The sequence below is a fragment of the Plutella xylostella genome, chromosome 31 (genome assembly GCF_932276165.1).
Source record: "Plutella xylostella chromosome 31, ilPluXylo3.1, whole genome shotgun sequence".
In the NCBI taxonomy this organism is placed as follows: domain Eukaryota; kingdom Metazoa; phylum Arthropoda; class Insecta; order Lepidoptera; family Plutellidae; genus Plutella; species Plutella xylostella.
Genome location: NC_064011.1, coordinates 4,934,821 through 4,958,755, shown reverse-complemented (window position 1 = coordinate 4,958,755; position 23,935 = coordinate 4,934,821). Strand labels below are relative to the sequence as shown.

General features: G+C 36.6%; 1 protein-coding gene across 1 annotated transcript; it reads right to left on the bottom strand.

The window, feature by feature from the left end:
* Positions 1-337: 337 nt before the first annotated feature.
* Positions 338-23,473, bottom strand: LOC105397750 (zinc finger protein 37). The gene is made up of 25 exons (XM_048632183.1): positions 23,380-23,473; positions 22,290-22,416; positions 21,751-21,893; positions 21,237-21,420; positions 20,228-20,597; positions 19,927-20,000; positions 19,401-19,560; positions 18,944-19,054; positions 18,228-18,314; positions 17,656-17,747; positions 17,019-17,109; positions 16,259-16,426; positions 15,515-15,584; positions 15,044-15,167; positions 14,539-14,656; positions 13,025-13,162; positions 9,697-9,835; positions 9,176-9,317; positions 8,680-8,820; positions 8,255-8,317; positions 8,082-8,130; positions 2,077-2,142; positions 1,395-1,433; positions 1,092-1,174; positions 338-439 (listed from the first exon to the last, which is right to left on the bottom strand). Exons 2-25 carry the CDS (start codon positions 22,413-22,415, stop codon positions 350-352), a joined length of 2,868 nt encoding a protein of 955 aa, XP_048488140.1. The 5' UTR covers position 22,416; positions 23,380-23,473; the 3' UTR covers positions 338-349.
* Between the last annotated feature and the right edge of the window lie 462 nt (positions 23,474-23,935).

Below are 23,935 nucleotides of genomic sequence, written 5' to 3'. Positions count from 1 at the left end.
ATCGAGTCAGATGGAGAAATCTTCTCAAAGCCCTTTGTCCCTGCTGAGGGACGTCAGGATGGATGTATGTATGTATGTATGTATGATGAAACTAGGGCTGAAGCTAATATCCACCTATATCCAACAAACTATCGACCAACATTTTGACCCCAACGGTTCTCGGTTCTCCGACAGACATGACATTTAGTGCCTGTTTCACAATGTCTGGGTAAGGGCTACCTGTAGGGTAAAAATACATGCTGTCACTACATAAAACATAATTACAGAGAGTGACAGCATGTATTTTATCCGACAGGTAGCCATTATCCAGACATTGTGAAACAGGTTCCAGAATATATAATAGTCTAGTCTAGTTGATGGCGATCCAGCCGGTGCCTCCGTCAGCTAGTTGTATCTGCACGAGACGCACCGTCGCACCGTTCTCATCGTTAGCCACTATCTGGAAAGAGATGCACATAACATTTATTTATTTAAGTGTCATTATGTGTATTGTGCTTAATTAGAAATGAGAGTAACCTGCCAACAAACTGTTTTCACAGTTTGGTAGACATTTAATTATTGTAATAGGTACTCAGCATGTATTTTTGATAATAAAGATAATAATAATAATAATTTATACATGGGTGTTACAGTTACACACATGAACCGACAATTAAAATCGGTGATGGAGGCGATCATGAGAAGTATTTTCTTCTTTGAGACCTATTAACTATTAATACTGTATCCAAAAGTTATTGAGATATACATTTACTATTTTTTATAATCAAGCAAAATTTCACCTTTATTATAGAACCTTACAGATCAACGTTAGTTTTAATACAAACTAGATGGAGTGTCAGTGCAAAAGAAACGTCTCGACAAATAACACCCCACTTCTTCCACTGAGCTCTTATTTTGAATTATCAGTTCGGTTTTCCCGCGGGAATTCCGGGATAAAAAGTACTAAGAGTTAACCCGGGTTCCAGAGGGTCAATAATTTGGTTTGGAGGTTCATAAAAGTTGGCTTAGCCGTTTTCCCATGAAAGAGTAACAAACATCCATTCACAAATAACTTTAACGTCTATAATATTTGTAAGATAAAAAAACTTTACCTGTGTGCCTTTCTCTAAATCTGCGGTAGTGATTGACTCCAATATACTGGCGTCTATTTTCCCACTGCCCTCCACTAGGTTTTCTGAAACATAATAATATTATGAACTTATGTATGTAAACGTGGTAATTTGATTAAATAATGTATTCCTTTGCGAGGTAGGCAGAAGTGCATTTATGTAACCACTTTTCGAAACTGATAGTTTTGTGTTTAAGAATGGCATTCTTATAAAACTAGTGATGAAAAAGTTTCAACCACAAAATCTGACATCAAATGGCTTAAATTTATAAATAGTTATACTTACGCGCTAATGATAGCAAAGTTGAATCATCGCTTTCCGGAGCTGAAATTACAAAAAAAAAACAATATTATGGCACTAGCACTAGAACGCCTAGTTCTACCAAAGCATAATAGTGCCTTGTATAGCAAAAATTGTCACATCATGACTATAAAGGTCTATAACTGTATACCGCATGAAATAAAACAATTGCCTCTAAAACTATTTAAGCATAAACTAAAATATTGGTTGACAGAAAATGTATTTTATTCAATCAATGACTTTTTTAATTATAAAAGAATGAATTATAAATTAAATTATGAGATTGCAAATGAATTTTCATATGTATTAATATTTTGTTATTCTTATTTTAATTTCAATTGACATATAACTAGTACCTATTTAATTAATTGTATTGAATTGGCATAGTATTTTAATTTATGTAATTATTGTGGTGCATTTAATACCTATTTAAGTAATCTCAATTTATGCATGAAGTAACATTTTATTTTTTTAAGAAAATAACATAAGTATTTCACATACCGATTCCTCGGTGAAGCATGATAGAAACTGTAATTTGATATTTAAGATCTGATGTATAACCTTGTTTCTTGTGAATAAATGAATTCTAATTCTAATACAAACAGATAACAAACTTATAACACCTGTATATTTCACTCGTAGTTGATTAAATAATCAAAAAACTTACCACCTTGCACGATAATCTTATTTTCCCCTTGAATGAACACTTTTGAGATGTCTTCGTTTTGAGAATCTGGAAAATATAAAAACAATACATTATATCTTTGAAACGGCGATACGGCTATGTAAGTACAGCGAAAAGCGGGTGACTTGCTAGTCATTTCTGACTACCCCTTCGGGGATTACAGTCTTGAGCATATATTAGGTCCTTACATATGAAATTGGCGTTTTGTCGTACTGGCCACTTTGATCTCAAATATTACCTTTATGGTTAGGAATTCCAAATTCAAATTCATACAGCTATTTACTCATGCATTTGTGTTTCAAACCCCCTAATTCATTTGTTTTTTCTTCTTTTGTTTTTTTCTTTGTGTCACTCTGTTTACAAAATGAAAAACTTGAAATATCGCGTTATTTACGAGTATAAGTTCCACCGTGGCACCAGTGCTGCAGAAACGGCTCGAAGGATTAATGATGTGTATGGTGACGGTGTCGCAAAAGAAAACACAGTGCGTTTTTGGTTCCAACGTTTTCGTTCTGGAAATTTCGACCTGCAGAACAAGCCTCGTGGACGGCCGGAGTAAAGGAATATTCGTGGTGGATATTGTGGTAATTAAAGATAATTAATCAGTTAACTCGTTTATTGGAAAAAGAATAACGGCTTACGAAAAAGGAACAGATTTGACAGCTCATTCAAATTAAGTCTTAGCACGACAACAGCGCCATCAGTGGCAGAAATAGGAACTATAATTGGTTGCGTTCCAATATCAATAACACCCTCCCTAGGGACGCAACCCTATCTTCGTTATACAAAACAAATGTTTTTCAGCACTAGTGCCCTTGGTAAGGTTGTCTGCTAACATTTCCTCCCCTTTAATATAATCAAACTTTAACTTTAAATTATTTACATGGTCTTTTAGGAAGTGATAACGAATATCAATATGTCTGGTCCTAGGTAAATAACAATTACTATACGACAATTTTATAGCACTTTGATTGTCGCTGAATATGACGAGAGGCTTGGTCTGCTCCTGGCCCAGCTCCTCGTGCAGCTGCTGCAGCCACAGCGCCTCCTGCGCCGCCGACGACATCGACATGTACTCGGCTTCGGCGGTAGACAATGCCACAGTCTGCTGCTTGTGTGACCGCCACGATATTGGACCACCCTGCAACAAAAATATGTAACCCGTACACGACTTCCTATCGTGCACATCGCTCGCCCAATCGGCATCACAATATCCAGTGATGTTTTTATCACCATCTTTGGTGTATACCAGTTTCAGATTCTTGGTGCCCTGAAGATATCTGAAAATTCTCTTCACTGCAGTCCAGTGTTCAGCTGTAGGATTTTTATTGAACCTACTCAGTGTATTCACTGCATATGAAATGTCAGGTCTAGTGATCTGCGCCAGATATAATAAACATCCAATAGCTTCTTGATAAGGACAGTCACAGATTCCTTCTTCCTTTTTATCATTGAACTTCATACCAGCTTCAAATGGTGTTTTCACGGGCTTACAGTCTGACATTCTGAATCTTGCTAATATTTCATTTATATATTTTTCTTGATCTAACAAAATCTTTTCTCCATCTCTAGTTATGTGAATACCAATACATTGACTTGCCTGACCAATGTCCTTCACTTCTAGGTTTTCTTTCAGTTTCTGTTTGAAAAGATTTTTTGTGTTATCATCTGAGGTAAACAAAAGTAAATCATCCACCCAGATAGCTACAAAGGCATTCTTCTCTGCATTAGAATAGACACACGGATCAGTTTTCGATTGTATCATTCCCAACTCTTGTAGGACAGAGTTTAATTTCAAATTCCACAGTCTGCTGGCTTGCTTTAGTCCGTATATAGATTTATGTAGCTTGCATACCTGAGATCCATTCTTATACTCTTCTGGCTGCTGCATGTAGATCTCTCTGTCTATGTCTCCTTGTAGGAATGCACTCATAGCATCCATTTGATCTATATTCAGTCCATACTTGGCTGCTAAAGCAAATAGGTAGCGTAAAGTTGTGTACCTGACAACTGGTGAATAAATTTCTTCATAGTCGGTGCCCCATCTCTGAGCATACCCTTTTATAACAAGCCTCGCCTTGTATCTCAGCACATTCCCACTCTGGTCTGTTTTTGTTTTGAACACCCATTTATATGGAAGAGCCTTTTTCCCTGGAGGTAAATCAGTCAAAGTCCATGTTTCATTTTTCATCAATGAACAGTATTCATCATCCATGGCCTTCTTCCACTCTGCACCTTGAGGCGACGTGAGTGCTTCTTCAACAGTCTGTGGGTCAGTCGAATCCGTAAACAAACACAGTAGGCCCTGCTTGTCCTGACATGCCTCATTTTGTTTAGCATGTGATCGTGTTGTCCGTAGTGTTACATTACTATTGTAGTCTTGTTTCATGTGACGAGGAGGACAATAAGTTTCATCGAGCTCTCCAGTATCAGTGTCATACTCACTCGAGTCTTCACTTTCTTGTATATCTGCAGAAGTGGACGGCTCCTGAGTCTGACTGCCTGAGTTGCGTTGCAGCGGAACGGAACTTGCAGTGGTTGATTGGCTCTCCTTTGCTGGAACATGAGATTCACAATCGATTGGTACACTGATATTCTCATTGTAATTTTCCATGAATGAAACATCTCTACTTTTTACAAGTCTGTGTGATACAGGGTCCATCAGTCGATATCCCTTGGTGTTTTCACAATAACCCACAAATATCATTCTTACTGACTTTTTATCCCACTTTTGGCGTTTTTCTTTGGGTACATATACCATAGCTACGGAGCCAAATATCCTCATGTGAGATAAATTGGGTTTCTTACCTTTCCACATCTCGTATGGGGTTTTACCTTGAAGTGACTTTGTCGGGGAACGGTTCACCACATATGCCGCAGTTGCCAGTGCTTCAGCCCAGTAGCGCTTCTCCAGGTTGGCATAGAATAGCATGCATCGTGCCCGTTCAACTAAAGTCCTGTTCATTCTCTCCGCCATCCCGTTTTGCTGTGGAGTATATGGAGTAGAGGTCTGATGAATTATGCCATGATTTGATAAGTACTTTTCAAAGTTGGTATTACAATATTCTGTACCATTGTCAGTGCGAAGCTTCAAAATCCTGTGATTTAATTCATTCTCTACCTTTGCTTTAAAATCTTTGAAGCTCTCAAGAATATTTAACTTATCTTTCAGTAAATACACATGAACCATTCGTGTAAAATCATCAATATAGGTTATAAAGTATTTCATACCTGCAAATGATGAATTCTCCATTGGGCCACACAAGTCTGAATGTATCAGTTCTAGTGGTCTTGTTGCTCTTGAACCAACATGATTGAATGGCAATCTTGCTTGCTTACCTTCCATACATTGAGTGCATGTGACATTACTGGTATCCTCAGACAGAGTCACACCATCGGTACAAACTGGCAGCTTCTTCACATCTGTGACATTCAAATGGCCCATTCGCAGATGCCACAGGTAAGTGCTATCATTCTGTGAACTTGAGGTTAGGTGTACAACTTCAGAACTAGTGTCCATGACATATAGCTTGTTACTCAGTGTCGCTGTGCACACCACTTCATTCTTAGAGTTTTGTATCTCACATCCATTTCTGGTAAAGGTCACATTATGTCCACTTTCTACTATAGTGCTGACTGAAAGTAGATTGGCAGCCAGACCCGGAACATACAAAACATTCTTAATTTGTATCATATCCGCTTGACTTGTTTGTATGTTGATACATCCGACACCCTTCACAGCTAATGGCTCTCTGTTTGCTACAGTTACTTGTTTTACAGTTGGTTCGGTGACATTGTACATCCAATCATTTCTACTTGTCATGTGCATGGATGCACCGGAGTCCAATAACCATCTATCCTTCATAATGCTTCCTTTGGTTGCCGCTGAGAATGCTGCTACAAAACCTGAGTTCTCTCCTTTGTTTGCTGATTGTTTCTTTGGCTGTTTACAGTACTTGGCAAAGTGCCCATTCTTATTGCAATTGAAACATCGGGGTCCCTTCGGCTTCACTGGCTGCATATTGTTTTTACTTCTATTGGTATTTGTGTGGAAAGCTAACTTTGATGTGCTTACCTCTTGTATGAGTTTTGACTTAACTGAGTCGGCACTAATTTTGATCCCAGAACTCTCCAGCCCCATGATCATAGGTTTGTATTCTTCTGGTAGACCAGCCAACATCAAAGTACCGAGCCACTCATCATTTACTTCAAATCCAATGTTCCGCAGTTTGTGAGCAGTGTTCATTATCTTACTCACATAGTCTTCAACACTATTGCTTGACTCCAGTGTAGTATTTATTAGATCTTTGAGTAGACCTACTCTTCTAGTTAGACCATTGTCATCAAAAGCTCTTTGCAAACTTTCCCACACTTCTTTTGCAGTTTTGCATTCTTGAACATGAACGTAGTTCTGTGGGTCCAGCAACAATATGAGTTTAGACTTCGCCTTCACGTCTTTAGCCGTATCAACAGGCGTGGAGTCTGGACGTTCCACGCAGCACCACAAGTCCTCGTGCTCCAGGTAGGTCTTTACGCCGAACTTCCACGTTGCGAAGTTTTCCCTCCCGACCAGCTTTTCCAAGTTAAATAAGTTTTGCCCCATTTCGACAGGACCGGTAACCTCAAATAAAACCGCAACGACAATTTTATCGGTTTGAAGTTTTCAGCACTTTACTTCGGTACCACTTCACTGTTCCAACCACGCTCTGCTACCATAAAGGAATATTCGTGGTGGATATTGTGGTAATTAAAGATAATTAATCAGTTAACTCGTTTATTGGAAAAAGAATAACGGCTTACGAAAAAGGAACAGATTTGACAGCTCATTCAAATTAAGTCTTAGCACGACAACAGCGCCATCAGTGGCAGAAATAGGAACTATAATTGGTTGCGTTCCAATATCAATAACACGGAGACCAAAGTTGATAATGAAGAATTGAAGGATATTGTGGAAGCGGATCCATCGCAAACCACGTCCGAGTTAGCTGCAGGCTCCGGTGTTAGTGATAAAACTATAGAATAGTCCATAATCCACTTGAAGCAAATTGGGAAGGTGAAAAAGCTTGAAAGGTTATGAATTGAGTGAAGCAAACCGACAAACGCGCGTCGACTGCTGCGTTACGTTACTCAACCGGCACAATAATGAAGGAATTTTAAATCGAATCATTACCTGTGATGAAAAGAGGATCCTCTACGATAATCGGAAGCGCTCATCGCAATGGCTGAACCCTGGCGAACCAGCCAAATCCTGCCCTAAGCGAAAATTGACTAAAAAAAAGTTGCTTGTAAGTGTTTGGTGGACTAGTGCCGGTGTCGTTCACTACAGCTTTCTTAAATCTGGCCAGACGATTACGGCAGATATGTATCTATTGTCAGCAACTGCAAACCATAATGGAAAAGCTAGCTGCTAAACAACCGAGGCTGGTCAATCGCTCTAGGCCACTGCTGCTTCAGGACAACGCTAGACCACACACTGCACAACAGACGGCTACCAGATTGAGAGGAGCTTCAATTAGAATGTCTTAGACATCCACCGTACTCTCCGGACCTTGCTCCAACAGATTACCATTTTTTTCGCAATTTGGATAACTACTGGCAAAGGAAAAAAATCAACTCCGATGGGCAGTCCAAACCGCCTTCAAAGATTTTATTGATTCCCGCCCGAATGGTTTTTTTAGTAAGGGGATCAATGAACTACCTATGAGATGGCAAAAGTGCATACATAGCAATGGTACATACTTTGATTAATTTAATATATTTCATTTAAAAAAAAACGACTTTATGTTCCTCCTATAGAAAACGCCAATTTCATATGTAAGGACCTAATATTTATGTATGTAGTATATATCATTCAAAATTAGCGGTACCATAGTGAACCACGAGATGCGAAACTTATTCGAGTGAGGGGTATACCGTATACCACGCTTATTTTCAAGCAAGTATATTAAAGTAGATTGAGTGTGTTAAATATAAACTAGGGAACTTACCCTCATTCTCTAGTTCTAACGGATTTTCTTCCAGTGCGGGTATTCGGAACTGAAATTAAAAAAAATGAGAATTATTTATAACATTTTTTTTTAGGTGTATGATTTCTGAATTTGCGATAATATTTATATATTGCATGATTGTAACTCTTATTAATAAGTATTTATGTAATTACCGAATCATTTTCTTCCTGCGACACTCTCGGTTGATTCACCACTATTGATTCAGTCATGTGACCCTGTAAATGTAAACATGTATGACGTATACGTTTATAAAAACAGATATGTTATACAAAGAAAATACGATCGAATGGTGTAGCGATTACATACTATACTTAAATTATGAATATGAAAGTATAAATGTAATAAATTCCAAAATTTTATAGAAACGAACCCTTTCTGTCATATAAGCAGCAGCGGTTTCCTGACATACATCAGACTTCTTATCCCAGTGACTTATATGAATGTAATGAGTGATGTTATAAATATAAAACAGCGCACACTAGCGTTTATATGCGCTTATCAGACACTCATAGAGCTCCTTTTCAAAGTGACTTGCACATGTAGTCAGTACAAGTGTAATAAGTGACGTTATACTTACGCTAGCGTTCATATGAGCCAACAGTAGCGGTTTCCTCATGAATCCTTGCGCGCAAACAAGACACTCGTACGGCTTCTTGTCGGAGTGAACGAAGCGGTGAGCGTTGCGGTTGTCGCGAGTGTTGAATGATTTGCCGCACACCTGTACAGGAAAAAATATGGAAAGTTAAGAATAAAATTACCATTTTGATAGATAATTGAACTACAATAGGTAATAAATTCCTAAAGTGTTATTTATTAGAAAAATTCTCATCACTAATCACGATATCGGTGTAGCCGTCGTCGCGATTGTCATGTAAGATAGACAAATATGTTCTTATTTTATCAAATTCATATTTTACTAGGCTAACTCTAAAAGCTACAAGTTGACACAATAAAAACTTAAATCGGTTCAGCCGCTTCGTAGCTACGCTACTAAATACACAGACATACAAATACAAACACGTTTATCTTATGACACCCTTAACTAAGAGTCTGGGGTTATCCAAACATCTCACCTCGCAAACATAAGGCTTCTCGCCCGTATGTATCCGGATGTGTTTCTTGTAGTGCTCCGGATACACAAATGTGGCGCGACACACTTCACACTGGTACGGCCTCTCGCCGGTGTGGGCGGCTTTTGTGTGGTAGTCTAACAGTCTGTGGGTGGAAAATATGTATCAATAAGTCATCATCATTATACGCCTATAAGAGATTTCATTGATTGAGACTTCACTTGTATAAATCACTTTGTAAGTTCTTTGTTGTCGATATAATTTAATCTGATGCTGTCACGTCTGTATGGCTGTGTGCTTAGACAGTGACAGCAACAGTTTTATTCCTAAGAGAATATTTATCTGATGATTATTGAAAAATCGGTATCGACTATGCTCTAGACTGAATCGACATTTAGTATTATGATCTATGAAATAAACTAGATACACTGTAGCAGATGTAATAGTTACTTTGGGTGTGGTCGGTTCATAACCTTCAATATAACTTCGACTAAAAATCACAATCACACATTTTACACTCATACCTGCGTCGTTTGAAAGTCTTCCCGCACGTTTCACACTTGTGTCGCTTGTCGCCCGTGTGCGTGGCTCTCGCGTGGGACGTCAGGTTGCTTCGCTGCGAGAATGTTGCGCCGCATATGTTGCACGCGAATGGACGCTCTCCTGTTGAGTGTGAAAACGTAAGATAATGCTTCTGGCTTGGTTCTACCTTTTTTGGCATAAGATTTTTTTGCCTAATCTCCTTTTGCATAGTAACGTTTGGTCAAAGTCTCGTTACGCCGAAAATCGTATGGCATAAATCTCGTTTAGTAAAAAGTTATTTCGCATAACATTGTTTAGCCTAATAATGGTATGGCCAAATCTTGAATAGCCTAATAATGCCATGGCATAGGTTTATACAAAGTAATAATATTCGTTTGGCTTTAACTTTGACGGAGCGTCTCCCTACATAGCGCAAACTGGTGCCTTGTATTGTTTCCGCTGTTTGAAAAACGCTCCGCTCCGCTTCGCTGCGCTCCGCTTTGGTTTTGATGAACATGTGCACCTAACACGCTCCTCCTCGCTTTGCTCGTCGTCGCACCTATTTTTAGGTTTCGATCTCATGGGGTTTGTAATAATTATATTGGTCGTTAACTTTCGATTTTTTGATCATACAATATCGTGATTTTCGGGATGTAGGAGAAAAATACCACAATTTGTACATTTACTACATACTTAGTATATTATTTATTAAGATAACATTAGGAGAAACAAGATTATACATAGGTATAGACGAACATAAATTTGAGCAAACGAAACTTAGGTGTTTAACCTCTAGAATGCCGTGTGCCAGATCTGTCCCAACCCCCCTTGTCTGCCTAGTGACAGATCTGTCCCAAGAGCACTTCATCGCGATTTTTGTGATTTTAGTTATTAATTACCATGAAATAGAGTATGAAATCACCTGTAATTTATTCTATATGAATGAAACAACCATCGACAACATTCATTGATTCAAAAACTTCACTTGTTTACTAGTAGCGCGAAATTCAAATATTGGTACCTTGAACAGTCCTTGTACTCGCGACTGTTGGTAATAAAATAGTGATTTCGTATGGAAAAAACGTCAAAAGGTAAGGAAATACTATGTTTTCTTGTTATTTATTCAATTTTGAAGGTATAGTGATAAATCAATAGTATAAAAAAATACAAAAAATCATAGTTTTTATCGATCTAAAATTGTACCGGATTATTGCCTGAAGGGTGCGTAACTTTGTAAACTGTTTTCTAGACTATTATGTAAAAACATCAATACATAATTTATTTCATTTATAAAGATAATTTTATTGATAATACATATTTATATTGGTTTATTCAATAAATAGCCAAAATTTTAGATAAAATCAATATTTTTCAAGGTGCATCCAATATTTACACACACACATACGCAAACAAAATGGCCGCCGCTCGTGTATGTACACGAAGTGCGTTGGGTTGTTATACAGCGTGTTTTATTTTTTAGGATCATTGCTCTAGTGAACGTGAAGTTTAGGCTCTTTAGAATGATATATGATGTGTAGATGACTCTGAGAGGGTGATCACCTGTCCTATTTATATAAATAAATATATGTATATATATTTATAGTATAATTTTTGTTGAAAGTAGGATAACAAATAAGTAAATATGATTCAGTAAGTAACTTACGTTTCAGTTTTTATAATTTAGTATGCTAAAATACGAAACATTATAAAAATATTATCATTCTTGTTTTCATTTCATCAAAAGTGAACACCCTTGATTTGGGACAGATCTGTCACACGGCGCACTGGAGCAAGCTCTTGTCACGCACACATGCACATGTACAGAAAATGGAGTCTTTTGAAATAAAGCAAATTATAGTCATTTTTCAAAGTATAAATTATGAATCTATTTCCTCTAGAGTTTATATTTTATTGATATCAGTTGAAAGCTACATAATCTCTTCAAGTAATAAATATAAAAAAACCTGGATTGAAACTAAAATTATATTGAAATAGAGGTATTTTTATGTGACGGGTGCAGTTTCAAGTAAAAATCTGTAATCAATGACCTATAGAAATCAAATAAAACTATTATAACCAATAAAATTCATTGTAACACGTTCATTAGCTATCTGACTATAAATTTCAATCGATACATTATTGAGTACCAAACAATAATACCCAAATATTCATATAAATGTGATTCCCGCGCGGGCGCTCTCTACTGTCAAAAAGCGCCGGCAGACGGCAGTTACATGTGTGCGCGGCTGTTCGGCATAGGAAAGGTTAAAGATTGTGCCTAAAGAGTTTTAGACGAAACGAGCCTTATGCCACATAAGTCTTGGCAAAGTGATGGTTCGGCCAAAAAAGTTTAGACCATACGAGTTATGCGAAATGAGTTTTGGTCAATAAAGATTATGCCAGATGAGCGGAACCCTTCTGGCTTACCACAAAGTTAGATGCTGACAGAAAAGACTAGGAAGGAATGCTCTAAATATGTACACTTTAGGGATCCTTTGGATGATTGTTTGGTTGACTGATGGAATGAGTGTGTTTGTGTTGGTCTATAGCTGCAAGGAAGCGCTCCGAATCCTTTCTTAGTAGAAGGCTGTAATTTTGGTCAAAATACACTGCACCATGACGTACAAACGTACAATGTACCATGTACATGTGACATAGTAACTTACCTAGTACCTAAATGGAACATTTTCATTGCACGCGAGTGTAACTTATGTTGTCTTCAAACAGGATACTAATTACTGTGCTATTTATTAGTGCAGTTTGCGCTAAAAAACTGAACTTTCTGTCAAAATACTATAAATAGTAAGTGACTTAATACAGTTGGTATTTAGTTTCCCTAACTTACCAGTATGTAACAACTGCTGGACTATTTTGCATGTGTTGTATGCATATATTTAGTTCCTGTTTGTTATTTATTATTATTATCACACAAATCTCACCAGTATGTGTCCGGATGTGATCTCTGATCTCGGCCTTGCTCGCGAATGCTTTCCCGCACACTCCACACGCGAACGGCTTCAGTATGTTTGTAAATACAATATGCGCAGAAGGTTGTCATTTGGGTCAAGATTCTACAATACATTTGGTATCCAGTGGCCGCTACAGGCACGGGTTCGTTATCGACGTCGATAAACTCGTTTAATCCTCCAATCACAGCGCCGTATTTATGGAAAATCACAATATAGTGACATTTATCTACGTCTATTACGAATCCAGAAGCTTTTCCTCTATTGCTACAAGGAAGAACCCTTTATTTAAGCCAAAATTTCCGCCATTATGTTCAAGATACTATACATTTGTTATCCACAGCTTCTATAATCTATAACTAACCTGTATGTGTCCGGATGTGATCTCTGATCTCGGCCTTCCTCGCGAATGCCTTCCCGCACACTCCACACGCGAATGGCTTCAGGCCGGAGTGGACTACTCCGTGGACTTCTAAGTTGTGCTGGGTGCCGAATGCTTTACCTGAAATAAGAAGAATTATATTACTACATCATATAAAGCTTTTCGCGGCTGTCTGTATGTATGCATGCTTAGATCTACTAGAGTCAATTTTTTAACAAACGAGAACTGAAATAGCTTTACTGCGTTTCTATTGGTCCTAACAATGACTCATCTCACTCTCTCAGTATCGGAAATGTGCGAGATATACTCAGTACTCGTTTGTTAAAAAAATAGAATACACAGTACACAAAGGATTTTGATGTGGTTTTTTCTGGGGTTTTAGAGTGATATAAGTTAAGTTAGAGTGATATAAGCTAGAGGTTTATAAACTCAAACTCAAAATTTTCTATTCATCGTAAAAATATAAATTTTTCTGATGAACGTCAATTTTTACAAACTACTCTCCGTTCGGATAAGGGGGGCTCTTTCTGTCTAAGGAGAAGAACGGAGGCAAGAAACTCCTGAGCCATCTTTTCAAAAAAAGACTTAATACTAGTTAGTATACAATACTTATAAGCTTAATAATAATTATTATAATAATATGAGCAGAGCTAACTATTTATCACAGCCATGCATTAACGTACTTTTTATTCCGGAATTCCGTAGGGAGAAACTTTTAGGAAAAACTAGTAATTTGTCGAATGTACTTTTTACAGGATGTTGCGAAAGTGATAAGTATAGTATGCCAAAAGTGTCATTCTGGGCAACTTTTGTTCTTACATAATATACAGTATAAAAAAATCCTAGGTACTATTTGTTTTTTTTTAATAAAATAATATTCTATTGTATTGCACTGTATAAAACTCACCACAAACTTTACATATGAAGTCCTTGACCCCCCAGTGTGTTTTCTCGTGCTGCGCCAAGTTCTGTTGTGTGAAGAACTGAGCTAGTCATTCTAAACAACTTTTGTTCTTGCAGTTGTAGCAAGCATTCAAATAAGAAGCTAAATTTTTTTAATAGATTTTGTACACATTTCACGCAGATACCAACGCTATTTGGCTTTCTAGACATTTTTTAAAATAAAATTCTCATATTTCGGTTATTTTATCAATATTGTATCGCAAATATTGTATACTCATCACGAACTTTACATATAAAGTCCTTGACCCCCCAGTGTGTTTTCTCGTGCTGAGCCAGGTTCCGTTGTTTATTGATCAAACAGCAGAACATCTTGGTTCTAGTTTAAAACCAGCGCTATGGTGTGGTGTAGTATACCTGCCACAGCATCAAGCTGAGCTAGAACCCATTTCGGCACCGAGAAGCCACATTCATGCTCATTTTTCATTTATTTTTGTATTACTTTTTAACATTTTCTTTTATGTGTTGTTTCTGTGTATGCTAGAAATAAATGAATTTTCTTTCTTTCTTTCTAAATAAAGTAATATTGTACTCACCACAAACTTTACATATGAAGTCCTTGACCCCCCAGTGTGTTTTCTCGTGCTGCGCCAAGTTCTGTTGTGTGAAGAAAGCCTTGCTGCATTGTTTGCATTTGAAGGGGCGCGGGCGGTCCTGGGATAATTAGATAAATAAATAAAACTTGAAACTAAAATATCCTACTTACTAATATTATAAGTGTGGATTTTAAGGATGGATGCATATTTGTTAATTTATAAAGGGAAAACGGTTGAAACAGCCTGTCTCTGAACAGTTTTTATCCCGAAATCACTACGAATAAAACTGTTTTTATCCCGAAATCACTACGAGTAAACTCGTTATGGTTAATTGAAGAACGCAGGAAAAGGGTAGGGTAGGGTAAGAGGCGGTATGAAGTTCACCGGGCCAGCTAGATGGACAATAAATAATTAAGATCGCATTATTCGCATCGCATCCAGTGGCGTGCTTTGGGAGAGGCCTACGTCCAGCAGTGGACTGCTATAGGCTGATGATGATAATTACCATATGCGTCTTCAAGTGAGCCTGATATGTATATTTAGACGAGAATCTCTTCCCACACTCTTCACAGCAGTACGGCTTGTTGCCTTTATGATAGTTCATATGTTCTATTAGGAGGTTGCGGGATCTGTGGACAATAATAACAATATTAAAAACTACCTACTCTACAGAGTGTTGCAAATAGGTATATAGGATTAAATTTCCAGCTTAGATATAACATGCTGCACATGTAGGTTCCAACTTAGTATACCTTTTTTGCAACACCTGTATAAGGTCACAGTACATAATAATATAAGCGTAAACGGATCGCCTGACCTATAATCCAATATCGACCTTAAATGTATTGTGCTTTGCTTTGTCGGCATGAAATATATGTTGGTCTCTTTCTGTCCGTATACTGTCAAAGCAAGGCGGCATGAATGTAAAGTTTATTTCTGAAACTCAGCGTAAGATTTATGAAGGTAGGGTACTCACCCACAACGTTTATGGCAAATATCACACTCGTGTTGCTTTTTCTGTGGCTGTGAGGCGCCACTATGCGTTGCTGAAACAATATAAAAACTATTAATAGAGAAATTTAAGAGTCAAGGAGATCGAAGATAGATGTAGATTCCTAGCATGATACTCCTAACAGATATATAAAAGATATTGCAACAACCTGTATAAAATTATATTTAATTATTTATTGCACAGATATAGGATATTTAAGTGTACAAAAGCTGAGCTTCATGCTAAAAGAATTTTACCAGCCAACCTACAAAAGGTACAGGAAATCTAGTAAAAAGGTGTGGATAAAAATAACAAAGAATAAAGAACTAAACTAAACTAGCGGGACAACTCACTGTTGATGAACCGATCAGAATCTGTCAATTTTGTAGCTGATATTAAAAAACTGACTTTAACTATTAATAATACTAACCGATATGTTTATTGTATTCGGCCCTCATTCTAATAACTATGCCACAGTCCGCGCACACATACACTCTACTGTTGTGAATCTGCTTCATGTGTTCCACTATCTATACTGTCCTAAACCTAGCATATTTATGAAAGATATGATTTATACTAAAGTCTGTTTTTAATCTCAGATACTTAATTGAAAGATTCCGAACGGTTCATCAACAGTCTATTGTCCCGCGATAAAGCGACGTATCGTTATCGTTATTGGCGGAACAATCGACTGTTGATGAACCGTTCAGATATAAATAATATACTAACCAATATGTTTATTGTATTCGGCCCTCTTTCTAATAACTATGCCACAGTCCGCGCACACATACACTCTAGAGTTGTGAATCTGCTTCATGTGTTCCACGATGCTGTCCGGTTTCTTAGTCGAGAAGCCCGGGTTCGAATCCTGAGAGGATGAGTTGTCTTCCGTTGTGTCTGGAAAAGAAAATAAATATATAACACTCACAAGCAATCAAAACGTTACAGTGAAAATAGTCCTAAACAGAAAAGACTCGCTTATGATGTCGTCTGCAATATTAAAGTACAATTAACAGCGCATCAGAATACCTAATACCAACTAAAAACGTAAATATTTTGACCAAAATCTAAATTAAATATTAAAAATTAAATAAAAAACGGGGGGTTATTTGATGTCGACATTTAGTACGTGGAACTTGCCCGTGAGTGTACTACATATGAAATGTCATAATGAGCGGTGGTAGTTCAGTAATGCACGCTTCTCACGCCAGATATGCCGAATACCAATGAGTTCTTTAAGTACAATGTATACCATCGCTGTAAAGGTAAAGGAAAACATCGTGAGGAAACCTGCACATCTAGATTCTAGACTGTTTCCACGAAATTAAAAAGTGAAATCTCTAAACATAGATTAATATGTGAACACCAATAAAATTAGGGAGTAAGTACAAAAATAGTTGTTTTCACGAATCTCCATCATATATGACTTGCTTATACTATAGCGTTTGTGTAATTTTTATTAGTTATTTATACATAGATAGGTACATACCATCATTTTCATCCTTATTCTTCTTGGCGTTCTCACACAGAACGCACTTGTACAAAGACCCGTCTCGCTCCACTAACTCGATTGTTGAAAGCTGAAAATATAATATACATTGTATATTTGCTGAAGAAATCATATTTATAATTTAGCCTATTTACTTTAAGTTTTTTTATAATCTGATACCTTAATATTCTTTAGTTAAGAATTAAATGCATTTTATGTTTATAGTAGCACACTTCACTTCACAATGCCTCAGTATTTAAATTACTCGCATAAGTCAACAACACACAAATACATAATATACATAGACTTAGTATATAGTATACACCTACTAAGTCTATGATGATATATAATAAAAAACACATACAGAAGAACTGGGAACCTCCTCCTTTTTCCGATGTCGCTAAAAAGGTTACATAAAAGCGATCTTTTTCAGGCAAAATTTGGAGTAAGAAATGAATTATTAAGTAAATGAGGAAGGCGTAAAACACTACAGGACATTTATGGATCTTCTTTAAGATTGGACCACCACAATTTCATTGGCAGGTGGATTGGAGGTAGGCAGAGACACATACATATCAAAGTGTAAAACTCCCCTTTCACAAGGCGTTTAAAACCAACATCAATACACAACACTCACAGGCCGTTCCACTAACGGGTCATCTTCAACTTTGCTCTGCACAGACTTCACTCGGAACATTTCACCAGACTGCACCTTTATGAAGGCTCCACCTGAAAATAATTAAGTTATAGAGTTGAATTTTATTAGTGCTCGGGCCAAAGTATTTATTTCTGTAGTTAAGTGAATTAATAAAAAATAATGAAAGTTACTGGACTAGGCCTAAACCCTTCCTTCAATGGAAGGAGACCTGTGCCCCAGCAGTGGGGACGTGATGGGTCGGATGAATGAAAGTGAATTACTTAAAATTAATTTCAAATGAATTGATTGATACCAAATTAATTTAACATTAAGTAAGTTTGCCATTCCACCAGAGATTTGCTATGCTAACCATACCTATTCATTGGTCCACAACCACATAGCATAGCACTGGTGGGAACTGATTTCCTTCATAACATCACAGCATCGCTGCTGTCTGGTGAAAAGGCATTGAAGTAAAAATATCTTTGTAAATTAATCATCATCACAGGGCTCCCTTTATTAGAGAGTATGGTATACATAGATTCCTCTTCAATATAATAAATATACATTACCCTGTTCTTTAGCAGCGGCTATGATCGCGTTGGCGGTCTCCTCGTCGCCAGACACTTGCAGTTCTATCTGAGATTCGTCGTTGGAATCTGAAAAATATATAAATAATGGGTGTTTTGATAAAGGATCTTTTGGGAACCGCAAAGCCCGTTCCGAAAGTGTTTGGGGTGCAATAATATAAAAAGACCCCATGATTGTAAAAATCCACAGCAGGCCTGATTTTCTGAGTATAAAAATATCAATGGCCTGAAGGTTTTTACCATTTAATTTCTACATCATTTGTTCTCGAGTGAAAGTCTGTTTTTAACCGACTTCAAAAAAGGAGGAGGTTCTCAATTCGTCGGGATCTTTTTTTTTAATGTCAGATTCTGAACGGTTCATAAACAGTCGATTGTCCCGCGATTAAGTGACGTTGCGTTCTATTGGCAGGACAATCGACTGTTGGTGAACTGTTCAGAATCTGCCAATTTAGTATCTGAGATTAAAAAAACAGACTATAGGTGTTCAATGTTTCTTTTGTTTGTGTAAAAAACAGACTATAGGTGTTCAGGTGTTGTGTACTTATGTTATTATCATTTTTTTGGTGAGTGGTGCTAGACACCGAATAAAGACTTTTTATCTTATCTTATCTTATCTTCAATGTTTCTTTTATGGGTTGGTGTCATTTGTATAAATAAGTCTCCTACTTTCATAAAAACACATTAATGTAAAATCTCACCATTCTGCTCCCCGTTTTGTGGCACAATGAATATTTCATCGTCCCCGTACAACTCTTGTCCCATCACTACGCGGAGAAACGAGCCGTTGGAATCAGACATCACTATTGTATCTGTTGAGAAACAATATTAGAGTAGTAAATATTACAGCTTGGTAAGTAAGTGTCGAAAATGTAAAGTAATAATTATTTTAGTTACAGTTTAATTTTATTTCCACACATATTTAGCACCAATCTATGAAATATTATAAAATTTACTAAGTTTTTAATTGATGTTTTATTTTACATTATCTTTAACTATACTTAGTTATGAGATCACAATATAGTGTTTTGGCTAAATTGCCAAATTCTCAGTTTTTTTTTACACCAGGCAGTTGTTGTTTTTGCATAGGGTGGCGTACAGAATACATCTTTAATTTACTGTTACATTATTTCAATTTAATAAAATTTCAACACCTACCCTCATCCACATCCTCTTCCAATATCTCCACCTCCACTTCCTGTTCATTCTCATTCTCGTTCTCGTCATTTTCATTCTCATTCTCGGAGTTGCTTCGACTGTCCGACTCTCTCTGTATGTTGATCACTTGCATATCTGCTGATTTGTTTTGTATGTTGTTCTGGAATATGTTAAACATGGTTTAATTATTTATGGTACCTTAATAACAATATATAATTTATTTGCTGCCAAGAATTGCAAAGATTTAGCCAAGAAAGATCCAGCCTTAACGCTGAAAGCGATCTCTTCCAGGCAAACTTTGGGTGGGGAAATGGCAACCTACACATAATCATTATAAAAAATGGATATTTTTTTTTCATATACAAAAAATATACTGGTCATTAAAAATAGAGTACTTATAGTAAGTCAAAAGGTATTAATTTTTACATGTTTTGCTCTACGAACGTAGGAAATTGGTGAAAAAATATTATAGTACAATGTCAAACAGCCTATAAATGTAGGAGCAAAAAATGCTACGGAAATATACCTTTTTAATATGCTCAGCAAAAACCGAGTTGTAATCAGTTCCACTTTTCTCTTTTGCTGCTGAATTAGTGCAATCTGGAATAACACATATATATTTGATATTAATTAAATAAAAATATTGTGACATTACATAGAAAAATAAGAAATTTTTGAATAAATTTTGATTTAAAAATTAGAATCTTATCTTTTTTTTAAGACTAACAAATTTATAAGAGACCCTTTTGTTTGTCTTAAAATACTTATTTTAAGACAAACAAAAGAAAAGATTATAAACTTAAAAACACTTTTTTTAAACTACCAACCTTCATCAATCTCCATGGGCAATTCATCATTATTCTCCGCATCATCCTCATCAGCCTTATCACCACCGTCACCTTTTTTCAAAACCAGTTCAGCTAAATCATTCAACTCATCCCCTGCAGAATTTTCACTATTTATTATCGGCATTGAAAACCCCCCATTGGTAACTTCTGATATTTCAGCTATTTCATCGACTAATGATGTGGTTTTTTTAACCGGAGACAGAAGTAGCGGACTGTTGATAGTTATTTTCGGTTTTGGATGGGTATTTTTGAGTGTGTTCATAGGATGGGTTGCTACGGGAGTCGTGGCCGCTGGTATTAAGACTGTGTTGGTCGTGTTTGGTAGTTTTAGCTGGATTGATTGAGATACCTGTAACAAAATTGTAATAATTACAACCATATTTTTTGATTAGGTTGGTTTTATAACTTGGCCTTAGGGAGAAAGAGTGGAGTGTAGAGGTGGGTAATGATGAATCTTATTGATGAATTCGAATCATTACACAATAATGTCCAGAATATTGACCAGATAAGTAGGTATTTGCATCAAAAAGTTCCACTAGGTACCGCTGAAGTAAAAGTGTATTGAATAAGGTACTCATTGACATATCGCACCTTTAGTACGATATCGCATATTTATTTCATATTTATTATCGCATAGTTTTTCCCGTTTCCCCATAAAGTCGGTTTTTTGAGTTAGGTCATTATTGTACTAAAGGTGCGATATATCTGTTGTTATTAAATACAACGCAAACACACAGCCCTTAAAAATCCATTACACGACATGGGCCTCCTCAATCTCCACGCTTGGCAGACAGATTGGAGATAATACATTGCACACATTTACTTGTGGTTTCAGAATAATAGATAGATAGAGTACTCTTTATTTGTACATCAATAAATAATTAACAATTGTACATATACACGTAACTGGGGTACAAAAGGTGGTCTTATCTCTTATAGAGATCTCTTCCAGACAACCTTTGGATGGAATTAATATTAAATAACTTACCGGTTTACCCAGACTGCCTCTATTCAAGATGACATAATTGGCTGGTAAAGGCTTTAGTTTCGAAGCTGCGACTACCACCTTCGCCTGACCTTGACCTTCTGACTTCTTACTGACTTGACTCACGGTGTTAGAGATTTTGCGACTTGAGTATTGCATGGCCATTTCGGATTTTATGTCTCTTAATCTGAAAAAAAAATACCTTTATAATTTGTATACAACTAATCTGACTTGCTAATGCTTTAACCATGGCGATAAAGAGCTTTACTTGATAGCCTTTTACTCATCCTGTGAAGAAAAAAAATGTGAGGAAAACTGTGAGATTTAGCTCATCTAGATGTGTGAACCCACCAACCCGCAGTGGACCAGCGTGGCCCACCACGATAGGGAAATGGTCCAAGCTAAGGAAGACAGTTTAGTGCTTGGAGATATGCACAAAGGTTCCACTCGAGAGAGCCAGGTGCCGATACTAACACCCCCAAAGAGAATATAATATAATTTATTGTAATATTCTTACCTTTTCTGCAAGTTATCATATTCGCAGCATGTTTTGTAACATTTTCGGCATATCAATGTTGATTTTGAATCAGTCTTGTTGATTTTCCGACATACTACCTCTTGTAGGGTAACCAAAAGTTGCTGTCCGGATGGAACAATTGACTGTAATGTAGAATGGATTACATATTATTATAAGACATAATTACATACATGCTCATTGACTGTTAAATTTCACCAAAAGGTTAATCAGATGTCTGCACTGCTTTTCTGCAATTGATACTTGATCAGTTCGGACATGTGTAACACTCTCTTCTAAATTTATTTAATTTCATTGTACTGCGGTGCTACTACAAGTATCAGTACCTCTCATTCTATCCTGGGACGTTCCCTGTATAAGTATACTTAACAATGTTTTTAAGGAAACTTTAGGTGAGATATTTATGCCAAAGTATAAGTACTTGTCCACCAACCCGCATTAGGCCAGCGTGATGGGCTAGGCCTAAAACCTTTACATGGAATGGGTTGTGATGTGGTGACATACTGTATATTTTTACTTACATCTTTACTAAAGACATCAATGCTATTTTTCACACCCAGGGGATCATCTCCATTTGAAGGTGGCTGGACCACGATGAACAAATTGCAGACGAGGCAATTTGATGTCTGTAGAAAGGTCATTGCCATCCTGAAAATCAATCATTTCAATGTAATATTTGCTAGTTTCACCATTTACACAGTCAAAATTTATAACTGTTAAGGTAAGCATCCACCTATTGTTATCGCATGCAATGGGCGCTTTGCATTCAGTAAGTATTCTTTCTATAGAAATTCACACAAGTGCGTCCACATCATCAGCATTGCCGACAACATTTTTCCATACATTTATGACTATGAGTTTGGTGCAATAGCTGTATGCTTACCTTTAACCAGGCAGTGTACCATATGGACCACTTTATTTTGAATATATTCAAATTATGACCTAAAACCAATGAAAACTAGCAACTTTCATGTAGCCACAACTGGTTAAGTAGTTAAATTGCAAGTAATCATGATCTGTCTAATATATTGGACTAGACATGGAAGTTTTCTACTTCTTTGGGACTACACTAGGGTTTGTGACCGTGGTGAAAGAATTAGCCATAGCATCAGTCTCTGACTGCCCAGGTAGCCAACTTATACATGATACAGTAGTTGATATGTCCCTTGAGGAGGTTCAAACATACACTGCTAGTGTGGACTACATAGGAAAGACCAAGGAAATAACGGACTCATATTATGTGCCTGTGTGCCTAGTTATATACATCTGATTTTGAGATAATAAGTGACACTGTTATGTACTTTAAATATTTTATGAATAGAACTTTCAATAATTTAAAATATTTCTGTAGAAGCAAGCGTTACGTAAGGTAAACAATAAAATTACTTTAATTTAACTATCGAAACTTCGAAGTTAGTTTCATTTGTTTACATTCTTATCAATAAGTTAAGAATTTCAAAACTGTTACCACCCTTACAAATAAATCCCTCATACATTTCGTGAAAAGGTTACCGTAACGATGATGCTGAATTATGTCAGCCATATTGGGGTCAAAGAAAGAAACAGAACATCTTCACTAATGCCTTGGCTGAATAAATACTACAAATTTACCTGAAAACTTATTGCATTTGCCTTTTGTGAAAATAGACGAGGTTTATAAATTTTTCCAAAATGTTGTCAGCACTTTGTCACAAGCAGCCACCATTACAAAATAATTTTATAGATGGTTTCCGAAATATTCCGCCAGGGGCGCTAGGAGTTTCCGGTAAGCAAGTCTGTTCTCGATGCGCAATATTCGTTACTGGCTAAAATCGGTTATTTATTTTAAGTTATTATTCTGACGTTTTTGGAGCTCTTAGAGATTTTTTAAACTAATTTTAACTGAACTTCTTATTTACATGCGGCAGTATTTGTATTCACCTAGAATTCCCAATACAATAGGTATTATAATATGGGCAGTCTCATTATTATTATAACCCATATTCAATGGTGGCGAGCCGCATTTAATGTAATTCTCTGCAAATTTTATTTCTTTAGATATGATAACATTCTATTTATTACCGACTTTTTGTAGATCCTGCTCGTAGAATTTTAGGCTACGTCCACAACACCAGCGGGCGCAGCGGCGACCACATTGTTACTACTATTAAGTACACCTACCTATTTA

Coding starts and splice junctions, on each gene's coding strand:
- LOC105397750 (XM_048632183.1), bottom strand. CDS start 22,415: ATGGCAATGACCTTTCTACAGACATCAAATTGCCTCGTCTGCAATTTG. Junction 18,315..18,943: donor ACAAAACGGGGAGCAGAATG/GTGAGATTTTAC, acceptor TATATTTTTCAG/ATTCCAACGACGAATCTCAG. Junction 1,434..2,076: donor TAAGATTATCGTGCAAGGTG/GTAAGTTTTTTG, acceptor TTGTAATTTCAG/CTCCGGAAAGCGATGATTCA.